Source organism: Triticum urartu, chromosome 3A (genome assembly GCF_056163025.1).
Source record: "Triticum urartu cultivar PI428250 chromosome 3A, HENAU_Tu73, whole genome shotgun sequence".
In the NCBI taxonomy this organism is placed as follows: domain Eukaryota; kingdom Viridiplantae; phylum Streptophyta; class Magnoliopsida; order Poales; family Poaceae; genus Triticum; species Triticum urartu.
This window is the reverse complement of record NC_141875.1, coordinates 641,310,013-641,323,847: the sequence shown is the minus strand read 5'-3', so window position 1 is coordinate 641,323,847 and position 13,835 is coordinate 641,310,013. Positions and strand designations below refer to the sequence as shown.

Sequence of the window (13,835 nt, the reverse complement as noted above, 5' to 3'; positions counted from 1 at the left end):
AAAAGAAAAATTTAAAATAAGAGAGGAATTTGATGGTAACCACTAATCAATACAGTGGTAATTTCAAGCAATAAGCCATGGTAAATATCAAGCATTATGTTATATCTGAAGCAAGTGAACTAGCGTGGGATTTCAAGGTAACCACTAACAAAAATACAGTGGTAATGACAAGCAAAGGGACATGGTAAAAAAAATAAAGCATTATGCTAGATCTAGCACACAATTTCATGGTAACCACTAACAAATCCAGTGGTAATTTCAAGCAACAGACCCTGGTAGATAAGCATTATGCACAGATTTTTGTTGCAATAATTAAGTATTAGACTAGAACCTTGCCCAATACCTCATGACACATCTGCAATCAAAACACGTCAAGGAGGGGATTGGGTATAGAGCTCAGTTCCACATACAAAAATTCACCACCCAGTAGGAACTAACTAATCCAGAATCTCAAAACAAACTTCCTCAGATTGTGGAAATCCAAGTGCCAAACGAGAAATCCATGCACTCACACACAACAAAAATCTAAGTACACCGTTGGATTGAACCAAAAAACAAGTCAGGAACCAACAAGCACCCACCCTACCCGACCAAATCGAGCTTAAACCGCGGGGGAAATCAGACCCTATCCACCACCCACCGATGACTAATCTGGATTAAGCCATTGCAGGTTCGCACCATCTACGCCTAAACTACAACACCACCTCAGTGTCAGACAAAAATGGAACGAACCCACAACACATCAAACTCTTTCTGCCCGTCAATCTCAAGCAACCTAACACCCTTGAACAAAATGCTCGCTGCACTTTCCAAAAAAATAGTATGCGCTCTCCAAAAATCCTCTGTGGAACCCCGCGTTTACCCCACGCCGCACACAGCAAGTGGGGTAGGAATCTCACCGGCAGGAATTGGATCGCCGACTGCCACAGAAGCAACCGCGGCCCCTACCTCGATTCGCCGTGGAAGAAGCAGAGTTGCCCGCGATTCCGCCTCGATTCACCTAAGGGGGAAGAGATGGGGGAGCCAGAAACGAAGGAGTGGCGGAGTGGGGCGAAGTGGGAGCCATTGCAGAATCAACGCGCGCAGTTGGGGGAGAAGAGGAGAGGGGATCGTGTGCGAGAGGCCGCGACGATTGGAGAAGAAACCGGCACGGGCCCACTTGCCATACACACATTACGTAAACGGCTATGAACGCGCGGGGCCATCGTGGTTTGACTTATCGCACGGGGAACCCTGTGCGTACCATCCAAATTGGACGGGACCCACTTCATTCGGATCTAATAACAAAATCAGAACGTTTGGAAAATACAAATTTCGCTTAAAATTTAAACCATGCATCAATAAAATACGGTAACACACATTCCACATGTATAATGATTGAGCTGTTGGGCCAATCGTATCTGAACACCTATCCCAGGTTCTGAAAATTCAGGCTAGCCCTGAAACGACGAGAAGTCTATGTCATGTCGCCAGCGTCCTCTACCCTCCTTCCGTAAGACAAACCCTGTTCCAAAGCTTCAAGGTTGCAATTTAAGAAGCCATGCACCAACTCTCTGGCCGTTCCTCTTGGAAGCAACATGGAAAACATCCTGGGACCCTTCTGAGCTCGAGCGGATAAATCAACCCCAGGGCTGCATATGCATAATCCATCACTTTAAAGACATGAAGCTAGCTATCTTTGACGCTCATACTTCCAGCAACTTTCCCAGCTTCTTTCCGCTGTGTCTGCGCCTGAACGTTGTACTGCTTTTGCAGCTCCCGGAGCCTCTCAAGGAGTTCTTGGAACGAAGGGCGGCGTTGTGGGTCACTGCTCACAAAAAAGGATAATCATTTCATGGGATCGGGAATAGGTTATTTAGTACATGAGTTGTGGGTCACTGCTCACAAAAAAGGATAATCATTTCATGGGATCGGGAATAGGTTATTTAGTACTGGCATGAAGTCTGGTATGTACCTGTCCCAACAACTCTGGATCATCGATGCCCACTGAGGATCCACATCCCTTGGAATTTCCAGTCTGTGATCCATGAAACCTACGGCTCCGATGACCTGCAACATAGGGGCCGCAAAGCTTGTATTATTATGTCAAAATAAAACGAAGCTAAAAAGAAACCAAGTTTTCTTAAACTGCAATGATTGTGTGATTTCGCTTCTTGGAAAAGATCCACCATTCACCAGTAAGCTAGCATTTTTCAAGAATTCTTTTTGGCTCTAAGACGCCACAAAAAGGGATCAACAGAAAAATCATCTACGTATCTAGCATGAACCACACTGAAAGGAGACTGGATGAATTATACGAAGCAAAGAAACATTAAAGTTTGTTACTATGACGCTGTATCTAAGTAGATTACAGTGTACATTACGGTGTGCAATTTGGTTGCCAACTTGCCACCAAATGTTGATAAAAGAAATCAAATTAACAGCTAACCAATATGCATAGAAAAAATGTACCTGCATTGTATTGTGAGTATCCCAGGGAATCTTCTAAGTAACAAGCTCCCACAGAACTACTCCATAACTGAATACATCAGACCTAAACTTAATAAAAAGGAAGAAATGGTTAATAATCCGTAGATAACAAAAACATAGGTTGTTCAAGAATTTCCAAAGCTGAGCTTACTTTTCATTTGAAGGTTCACTCCGTAGCACCTCTGGAGCCATCCACTGCGGCTGGACGTGGAAACGAAGTTATCAGGTAGTACTAGTTTAAAGTTTATGACAATTTTGTCAGTCTGGAGAATCCATGTCAAAAGTTAAGTTCACTGATACTTACTGTTCCTTTTCCAGTTTTTGTTGTCAGAAATGTTTCGAGTTTCAGACGTGAAAGACCAAAGTCTGCAACCTAATAGAAACAAGTGAGATGAGACAACATAAAGTATGCAGACCAAAGTTTCATGCTAACCTTTACAGTCCAATTCTTATCAACCAGCAGGTTTGGCGATTTCAAATCACGGTGCACAACAGTGGGAATGGAATTGTGAAGATAGTTCATGCCCCTTGCCTGCAACAATATTAATTCTTGTTCTAAGAATCCACATGGAAGAATCTGTACTCGACAAAGAAATATCAAGTAACTTCTATCTCAATGGGTTAAGAGGGTTATGGTAACAATATTGCATATCATGATCACATGAATCATGATTGAATTTTGCTGATATAATCTTCAGTTATAATAGTAACATAATGTGTGATATAGCACAAGATACAGTATATTAGATGGCAGGTACATGATATCACCTATTTTCCGTATCATTCTTCCATATACTTAAGCTACAAATATGGCTTAGCCTACATGCAGTTTAACTTCGCTTTTAGGCAATTGCAAAAAATAATTCTGTATCTATTCAAAACATCTCTTGAGATGTTCAAATGAAGAATGTTTATCCAGTTCTTCTGTTACATGTTCATTTCTCAAAAAGTTCCATGTAGTATATTTGGCTGGACATTTCCTGATTCCTTAACCAGCTGTTAAAAGAAAATACACTCACAATGTCTATAGCCATGTTAACTCTCCGTCTTGGATCCATCTTGCCAATGTTAGTTCGGAGCAACCGGAACAAACTCCCGCTGCATTATGGGGCTTGGAAGTGTTATACAGAATAAGTAAAACAAAATGAGCTCTTGTGAGATTATAAATTCTACACAACTACCAAAGAATGCCAAAACTATATTTCCAATAGCAAGAATAGTTTAAAACCTATGGAAAAGAAAAACAACTCCACCTAGAATAAAATCAATGCATGGTATGTCAGAAGTGCTTTTAGTATCAACCGAAAAGAACCGGGGGCATTAGCACTCCCAACTTTGTGAACAAGAGGGAAGTATAAAAGACGGGTGGTTGCTTACAGAACCATGCGTGCCAGCCGTTGAGCTACCCATCAGTCCTTAGAAATGTTCTTACTAGTATCTATGAGAAACACGTGTAGGAAGATATACAACATACTGTGGGAGAAATTCAGTAACAATACAAAGTCGTTGCTGCGACAGAACTGCACCCATGAAAAGTATTATATTGGGATGTCGTAGTTTCTTCATACCTACACATTTGAAGGATATAAATATAGTCATGGCCACAAAATATGGAAAAGGGATCACAGGATTTAAAATTGTCGATGTAATGCTAATTGACCCACACACAAAATCAACAAAAGTGAAGATTTGTCAACACCATATGTTTTCTTCATATTTATCCACATGGTTATATTAATAAAGGATAGCGAAACTAGTAACAGTAGGTTCTGTGAACATCATGGAGTGTCAGAGTTTAGTCGCAATCTTGCATTTAGTTTCTGTAGTGGAGTGTCTGTCTCAATAACACAGTAGATATCATGTAGTTTCATTGCCATTATACCCAAATTCTAGAGCAATTATATGTAGATATAGATGCCCACCTCTTGTCTGAAGGTATTTATCATTTCTTCTGAATATTCCTGCTTGGAGAATACTTTAGCTGCCACGTCCTACAGGAACATGGATAGATACTGAAAATTTATGGTTAAGATGTAAAAATCCATTCATTACCATGCAACAGAAACGATATACCAACTTACCGAGCCATGCCACAGAGCATGATACACTGTTCCGCAACAACCTGTATGCATCGAACGTCAAAATAGCACAAACTAGCCTGTTTGTTACAAGAAAAAGGACAATACCAGATTGCATACAACAGTCTAACAATAGGGATATCATTGTTAATCCTGTGTGATTATCTACATGGACTTTCAGGAGTAAACAAGTACTCCCTCCGTTCCGAATTACTTGTCGCAGGTATGGATGTATGTAGATGTATTTTAGTTCTAGATACATCCATTTTTATGACGAGTAATTTGGAACGGAGGGAGTAAATGCATAACCATATGAACAAAAATGTCATCACTGTTGTGGAGGCGTATCACTTGCAACTTAGGATCTCAGAATAGACATTCATGCCACCAGGGACTAATGTAAAATCATGAAATTAACTGAACTATTATGATTAATGAAGATTAGAAGAAACATAACTGATCTGGATTATGCCAACGATAAGAGGAGAATACACAAGCTTTTATTAAGAAGCATGAAGAGCAAGGAATTTTACTGACAAATAACTGATCTGGACTATGCCTATGAGCTATTAAGATGCATGCATAGTGTGAATTACTGACAAAGAACAAACAGCTCAAGTAGTTCTTACGATTACAAGCTATGCCTATGCCTAGTACTAAATTGTTTGAGGTACTCCCTCCGTTCGGAATTACTTGTCGCAGAAATGGATGTATCTAGATGTATTTTAGTTCTAGATACATCCATATCCAAGACAAGTAATTCCGAACGGAGGGAGTACATGTTAACAAGAGATCTGAGTGCCTACAGATGGAGTAATTGCAAAGGGAAAAGTAACTACCTTGACCTACTTGTTCTCCGATTACTAGGTCTTCCCAGAGAATATCATAATCTGAGCAGTCTGCTTCATAATCTACTGTCTCAATACTGCTGCTGTTAGTACTCCCAGTGCTGCTCATGCTACTCATGCTGTTTATGTTGAAATCCCACCAGGAACCTGAGACCTCATATTTGCTAGCCAAAGTGTATTCGCTGTTTTGGCAGTCTGGAATTATGAAAGGCTCTAGAACTGCAACTCTCTGATGATTCTGGTCATTCTCTTGCTTATCATGCAACTGTATTGAGTTCATGTTATTCTTTCCGGAACCCCCATCAACTTCATGTCCTTTCCAAGGGCATATGCCCTTCTTCGCCAATAATGCCTCAGCCTTTGCATTAAATATCTTGTGAAACCCTACTTTTCCCTCTCCTGAATCATCACTACTTATTTTGCACGACTTGTCAACAAAGACACGATGCATTACATCCCCACTAGGGGTGTTTTCTTCACTTATTGCCAACTCGGCTTGGAGATCAAGTGCAGAATACTGGCCCTCACAGTCACTACCATATTGTTTATCGCCATTCTGACATGTCCTTATCCGAGAACGGACTCTACTTGTCACACTGGTAACCTGTGTTGTTATTCCAACACCGAGAAAAGAATACACTAAGAAATCAATGAAGAATAAATACCAGAAAGAGTAAGTTTCCATTGAAATTAAACAGCATTATCATATCTTCTGTTATTCAGCAATGCAACTTACCAAAGTTACTATCTTGGAGGTGGTAGTAGATCGAACAGGTTGCTGTGAGTGAAGAGAACGTTCGTTTAGTGAATCACTTTTAGGCCGGTTGTTAGCATGAAATTGGGACTTTCTGGTACTTGGGTAGGATTTCGCTGAGCCTGAGGGACTAAATATCTCCTCTAATGTCCGTACATCAAGCGAGAGACCAATGAGGCCCACCAAGCTACCATCATCATCGTATAAAGGGCTGTTATGGATTAAAATAAGAAACCTCTCACCTGACTTGTTCTTAACAGGAAACTTCCCTCTCCAACACTTCCCCGTAAATATTTTCTGGATGACAATTTGTGCTGCATCATAGTCAGCGGGATGAACGATTAATTCAACGGCATTCCGGCCAATTGCTTCTGATGCAGAATAGCCAAACATATGCTCAGAATACCGGCTCCTAGATTACAGAACAAAAAGGAAGAATTTGGTAAAACATGCATACACAGAAACTAGCAGAGTCAATTGTGAGTAGGAATGCCTACTACATAAGAATTGGATCTATACTAATTACATGCATCAGATATGCTATGTATTTTAATAAAAAAGTGAAATGCACTTTGTACTAAGTAAATTGCTAGTTCTGTCACTTTTGCAAAAGTTTTCACTTTGCCCTAGGCGGCTTCGATATATTGCACTTTGCACCAGGAATACTATAGACACGAATACAGAAGTTCTCATTTTGATTGTACTATGCAACGAAATATATCTGTAATTTTTGGTTGAAAAATATCAATATTGGAGACCTTCATGAAATACGAGTATATGCTCCTTTAAAGATGGGTGTGGCTAGATCTCAGTCGACTGAGATTTAACCAAGTCTAAGTCAAGTGATATAACATATAAAAAGAAAGAAAAAATAAAAATATTTTTTGCACGGATCTCCACATAAGATCCCACGAATATAGCATCGACTGATTTAGCAATCCCATTTAAAGATACGTGCACAATTTTTAACCAAAAAATGGTTCTTTTACCAAACTTTATAGGCATATACGTCATTCCATAATACACTTGTATATATTTTCCTTAGATTTTTGGAACTCTTTGTATGCGTGTTTGAAGAGACCTGGTGCGTAGTTATTGTACTCAACCAGCTGGTACAGAGCGGAAACTTCTGCAAAACCTGGTGCAAAATGACACAGTGGCAATCTACTCACAAAATAGCAAGGGCTCAAGATTAAAAAAGAGCGATCATTTTCACTAGATGTTCCTTCTTAAATCTCATATCTCACATTAAACAGCTTACCAGAAACCAGCATAACTTCGCCAACAATCGTTTAAGGCTTTCCAAATTGAAATCAGATAAAAAAACTATAAGAAATATTATGTACAGAGACTATTAATGGTTGATAAAAACCACCATCAAAACAGATGTTCACGAAATATGCCGCATTGAAAGATTGTTGACCATTTTATTCCAAGTACTGCTAGCCTTTCCTGTTCTGGGAGGGGGAAGCTGGTTTGTTTGGTTTCTGTAGTTTTGTTTGGCTGCGGCTTGTTTTTTTTTTTTTTTTTTTTACTTTTTGTATCTTTGTAGTACTGGTGATGGCGGTTTCTTTATTGGAAATCGACGAGGAGGCTCGTTGCTTCAAAAAAAAATATTCCAAGTAACTGAGACATTGTAGACCTCTAAGGCAGACACGATGCTTCTACATTTGCTAAAGGAAAATCAGGGGATCAAGTTTGCTTACTAACATGTGTAACATAAAATATTTCTTGAATGATATCATGGTGAAACAGCCAGAGAAAAACATTCTGCTGATACCTCCCTTCAGTGCTTGAACTAACCTAACCAAGTTCATGTATGCACGGTGAGTTGATCACAAGAAGCAACCAAAAAATATCCCATTGGTTTACTTCCAAAGTCACTGTCAGCGCAACAAAACACCGTAGCGTCATCACTTGAACAAGCTAGAGACTGCACTCATGCAAGGGCAGTTCAATACAACCCAAAGGGGGAAAGGGCGTACTAGGTAGCAAAGATTGCATAATCAACTAAGCAAAAGCCCCATGTCTGAACTTCGATCGCCGCGCCATCTAAAAAGACAAAAGGAAATCTATGAATAGCGCTAGTCCAGCATTTCGTCGAGCACCTGGTGAGCAATGAGCACACACAGCCGAAATAAGATAGGCAAGGGGACCTCACCAGTACAGGAACCTCCCGTCGGGAGCAATGACGTGCACGGCCTGCCCCAGCGACTGCAGTATCCAGTTGCAGTGCCTGTCGGGCAACCTGCCGCGGGCGGCGACCTGCCACGACGACGAGAGCCGCGCGCGGCGCCGGGCCGCGGACTGCGCGCCGCGGGGACGGTCCGCCGGCATGAGCCTGCCTACCTCCCGCTTGAGCTCGGCGTGCCCCTCCTCCAGCACCCGTAGCTTCTTCAGCAGCGCGTCCGCCTCCATGGCGGGCGCCGATGCCACTGACGGATGGAACGGCAATGGCCCGCCATTTTACTCCGAGATGTCGGCATGTCGCCGATTAAACAAGTCGATCGGAAGGGAAGATGTGGCCGAACGGCTTTGCTCATGCCTGACATAATCAGTGGGCAAAGCGCAGCTCTGCTGTACACCTCTCCTCACTGTTCCGCTTTGCTGAGATTCTCCTCTTCCGTTCCAAGTTTTCCTCCCATTCCCGGCCATGCTTTCGCGCGCTTTCTCCTCCTCCTCTCTCTCTCTCTCTCTCTCTCTCTCTCTCTCTCTCTCTCTCTCTCTCTGTACGCGTCCTTCAAATCAGCTAGCTTCCGGCCGGCGCCAGGACTCATCTCTTTTTCAAAACACTAATTACGATGTAGATGTACGCGCGTACACTCACACCACCACAAATACAACGCTTACGAAAGACCAGGTCAAAGTTGTGAAGCTTGAAGATCAAGGAAGGGATCACATGTGTCTCACTATTACTCCCTCCGTTCCTAAATAGTCCTTCCGTTCCAAATTACTTGTCGCAGGTATGGATGTATCTAGATGTATTTTAGTTCTAGATATATTCATTTCTACGACGAGTAATTTGGAACGGAATGAATATAAGTCTTTGTAGAAATTTCACTAAATAGACTACATACGGAACAAAATGAATGAATTTACACTTCAAATACATCTATATACATCCGTATATGGTTCATAGTACAATCTCTACAAAGACTTATATTTAGGAACGGAAGGAGTATAAAAATATCGCCTTCCATTAAAATAATATTCACATTACTGAGACAACAAAACGTCAAATCCAAGATTTGATCCCGTGGGCTGGGGTACCACACCACCATCCTCTGACCATCAAATAACTAATTTTTTTGCTCTCGCTCGAACGAGTAAATTGTATAAAACAACCACTTTGAGGGCTATATTTGCGAAAAACACTAGGATACAGAATCATTGCAGAAAGCACCACGTCTAGCGTAATTTTTTTTGCAAAAACCACTGACCGGCGGATCGGGCTGAGTTAAGTGAGTTTATGACAACTGGGGCCAGTTTTTCGCCTACGTGGTACCCCAGGCCGTCCCGATAGCCGGCAGACGGCGTTAGACGGCGCCGTTCGGTCCTAGCAGTCAAAAGCGCCAACTGTTACTCCTTCTCCACTCTGCTCGCTCGCTCTCTTCTCGCTCTCGCTCTCGCTCTATTCTTGGTCGCCGTACCTGTCGCCGCCGCGCCGCGCCGCCGCCTCAGCGCCATGGTGTCGTGGAGTGGTGGCTCGGATAGCAGCGAGCACACCAGGCAGTACATGAGCTCAGATTTCGACGATGGCACCATTAAAGTCAGTTCTCAGAGTTAGGGTTAGGGTTTGATATTTGGGAATTTCTGGAATGAGCTTCTTTTCAATCATTGGACCAAATCTCTGTCATTCCTTTGCACTCCAGGTTCCTGCTAGCACCGAAGACTCAGATTTCGAGGGCCCTGAGATAGATATGTATGTTTTGTGCCATGGACACGGGAAGGCAGCAGAAAGGCGTGTTGCTTTCGAAGGGATTCACACTGGCAGGAGGTTTCTTTGTTGTGCAGAGAAGGTATGGTTCTAGCTGAACTAATTGGAAGTTGTGGATTTACCAAACAGATATGCCATTTGTTTACCATGGATATGTACTGTGGAAGCAGTCATTGTATTATATTGTGAGATTAGGACAGTGGATGCAGTCATTGTTTACTGTGGAAGCAGGCATTGTATTATACTGTGAAGTTTGGACAGTGAATTCATTAATTGTTTACTCTGCCAGCATTGTTTAGTCTGGTTCTGGCAACATTGTTTAGTTAGGTCATTTTGTTAACTCTGTCAGGTTACCATATTTTAAGAGAGTAGATGCATGGGTTGGCAGATGATGTCTACTACACAACCTTCTTCTTGTAGACGTTGTTGGGCCTCCAAGTGCGGAGGTTTGTAGGACAGTAGCAAATTTCCCTCAAGTGGATGACCTAAGGTTTATCAATCCGTGGGAGGCATAGGATGAAGATGGTCTCTCTCAAGCAATCCTGCAACCAAAAAACAAAGAGTCTCTTGTGTCCCCAACACACCCAATACAATGGTAAATTGTATAGGTGCACTAGTTCGGCGAAGAGATGGTGATACAAGTGGTATATGGATGGTAGATAAAGGTTTTTGTAATCTGAAAATATAAAAACAACAAGGTAACTAATGATAAAAGTGAGCGTAAACGGTATTGCAATGCGTTGAAACAAGGCCTAGGGTTCATACTTTCACTAGTGCAAGTTCCCTCAACACTAATAACATACTTGGATCACATAACTATCCCTCAACATGCAACAAAGAGTCACTCCAAAGTCACTAATAGCGGAGAACAAACAAAGAGATTATGGTAGGGTACGAAACCACCTCAAAGTTATTCTTTCCAATCAATCCGATGGGCTATTCATATAAGTGTCACAAACAGCCCTAGAGTTCGTACTAGAATGACACCTTAAGATACAAATCAACCAAAACCCTAATGTCACCTAGATACTCCAATGTCACCTCAAGTATCCGTGGGCATAATTATACGATATGCATCACACAATCTCAGATTCATCTATTCAACCAACACAAAGGACCTCAAAGAGTGCCCCAAAGTTTCTACCGGAGAATCACGACGAAAACGTGTGCCAACCCCTATGCATAGGTTCATGGGCGGAACCCGCAAGTTGATCACCAAAACATACATCAAGTTAATCACGTGATATCCCATTGTCACCATAGATACGCATGGCAAGATATACATCAAGTGTTCTCAAATCTTTAAAGACTCAATCCGATAAGATAACTTCAAAGGGGAAACTTTATCCATTACAAGAGAGTAGAGGGGGGAGAAAACATCATAGAATCCAAAATATAACACCAAAGCTCGCGATACATCAAGATCGTGCCAAATTAAGAACACGAGAGAGAGAGAGAGATCAAACACATAGCTACTGGTACATACCCTCAGCCCCGAGGGAGAACTACTCCCTCCTCATCATGGAGAGCACCGGGATGATGAAGATGGCCACCGAAGAAGGATTGCCCCTTCCGGCAGGGTGCCGGAACGGGTCTAGATTGGTTTTCGATGGCTACGGAGGCTTCTGGCGGCGGAACTCCCGATCTAATCTCTGTTCTGGAAGTTTTAGGATACGTGGGTATATATGGGTGAAAGGAGTACGTCGGTGGACCGAAGGGGTGGCCACGAGGCAGGGGGCGCGCCCCTACCCTCGTGATCTCCTCCTTCATCTTCTGACGTAGGGTCCAAGTCTATCCGGTAGGTTTCCTTCCAAAAATAACTTCTCCAGTTGATTTCGTTCCGTTTCGACTCCGTTTGACATTCCTTTTCTTCGAAACACTGAAATAGGCATAAAATAGCAAATCTGGGATGGGCCTCTGGTCAATAGGTTAGTCCCAAAATAATATAAAAGTGGAAAATAAAGCCCAATATTGCCCAAAACAGTAGATAATATAGCATGGAGCAATCAAAAATTATAGATACGTTGGAGACATATCAAGCATCCCCAAGCTTAATTCCTGCTCGTCCTCGAGTAGGTAAATGATAAAAAAGATAATTTTTGATGTGGAATGCTAGTTGGCATAATTTCAATGTAATTCTTATTACTTGTGATATGAATATTCAGAGCCGAAAGATTCAAGACAAAAGTTCATATTGACATAAAAGTAATAATACTTCAAGCATACTAACTAAGCAATTATGTCTTCTCAAAATAACATGGCCAAAGAAATCTATCCCTACAAAATCATATCGTCTGGCTATGCTCCATCTTCACCACACAAAATATTTAAATCATGCACAACCCCGATGACAAGCCAAGCAATTGTTTCATACTTTTGATGTTCTCAAACTTTTTCAATATTCACGCAATACATGAGCGTGAGCCATGGACATAGCACTATAGGTGGTTGTGGAGAAGACATAAAAGGGAGAAGATAGTCTCACATCGACTAGGCGTATCAACGGGCTATGGAGATGCCCATCAATAGATATCAATGTGAGTGAGTAGGGATTGCCATGCAACGGATGCACTAGAGCTATAAGTATATGAAAGCTCAACAAAAGAAACTAAGTGGGTGTGCATCCAACTTGCTTGCTCACGAAAACCTAGGGCATTTTGAGGAAGCCCATCATTGGAATATACAAGTCAAGTTCTATAATGAAATATTCCCACTAGTATATGAAAGTGACAACAAAGGAGACTCTCTATCATGAAGATCATGGTGCTACTTTGAAGCACAAGTGTGGTAAAAGGATAGTAGCATTGCCCCTTCTCTCTTTTTCTCTCATTTTTTTATTTTTTTATTTGGGCCTTCTCTTTTTTTATGGCCTCTTTTTTTATTTGGGCTTCTTTGGCCTCTTTTATTTATTTATTTTCGTCCGGAGTCTCATCCCGGCTTATGGGGGAATCATAGTCTCCATCATCTTTTCCTCACTGGGACAATGCTCTAATGATGATGATCATCACACTTTTACTTTTCTTACAACTCAACAATTACAACTTGATACTTAGAACAAAATATGACTCTATATGAATGCCTCCGACGGTGTACCGGGATATGCAATGATGCATGAGTGACAAGTATGAAAGAATTATGAACGGTGGCTTTGCCACAAATACTATGTCAACTACATGACCATGCTAAGCAATATGACAATGATGGAGCGTGTCATAATAATGGAATGGTGGAAAGTTGCATGGCAATATATCTCGGAATGGCTATGGAAATGCCATAATAGGTAGGTATGGTGGCTGTATTGAGGAAGGTATATGGTAGGTGTATGATACCGGCGAAAAGTGCTCGGTATTAGAGAGGCTAGCAATGGTGGAAGGATGGGAAAAAGTGCATATAATCCATGACTCAACATTAGTCATAAAGAACTCATATACTTATTGCAAAAATCTAGAAGTTATCAAAGCAAAGTATTACGCGCATGCTCCTAGGGGGATAGATTGGTAGGAAAAGACCATCATTTGTCCTCGACCGCCACTCATAAGGAAGACAATCAATAAATAAATCATGCTCCGACTTCATCACATAACGGTTCACCATACGTGCATGCTATGGGAATCACAAACTTTAACACAAGTATTTCTCAAATTCACAACTACTCAACTAGCATGACTCTAATATTACCATCCTCATATCTCAAAACAATCATCAAGTATCAAACTTCTCTTAGTATTCAACACACTCATAAGAGAATT

At 41.5% G+C, this 13,835-nt stretch overlaps 1 protein-coding gene and 1 pseudogene across 2 annotated transcripts in view; one reads left to right on the top strand and one right to left on the bottom strand.

Moving 5' to 3' along the window:
- Window positions 1-1,303: 1,303 nt before the first annotated feature.
- Window positions 1,304-8,703, bottom strand: LOC125545706 (uncharacterized; annotated as a pseudogene). Its single transcript, XR_015598800.1, has 13 exons — window positions 8,311-8,703; window positions 6,132-6,561; window positions 5,387-5,999; window positions 4,551-4,591; window positions 4,388-4,460; window positions 3,944-4,037; window positions 3,489-3,567; window positions 2,903-3,001; window positions 2,774-2,842; window positions 2,621-2,670; window positions 2,452-2,533; window positions 1,955-2,049; window positions 1,304-1,807 (listed from the first exon to the last, which is right to left on the bottom strand). The product of XR_015598800.1 is annotated as an uncharacterized LOC125545706 (transcript).
- Window positions 8,704-9,834: 1,131 nt separating this feature from the next.
- Window positions 9,835-13,835, top strand: part of LOC147981030 (uncharacterized) — a 43,809-nt gene continuing 39,808 nt past the window's right edge. Inside the window, exons 1-2 of the mRNA XM_087517013.1 lie at window positions 9,835-9,918; window positions 10,022-10,168. Coding sequence (XP_087373139.1) covers window positions 9,835-9,918; window positions 10,022-10,168 — 231 coding nt within the window. The remainder of the gene's footprint in view (window positions 9,919-10,021; window positions 10,169-13,835) is intronic.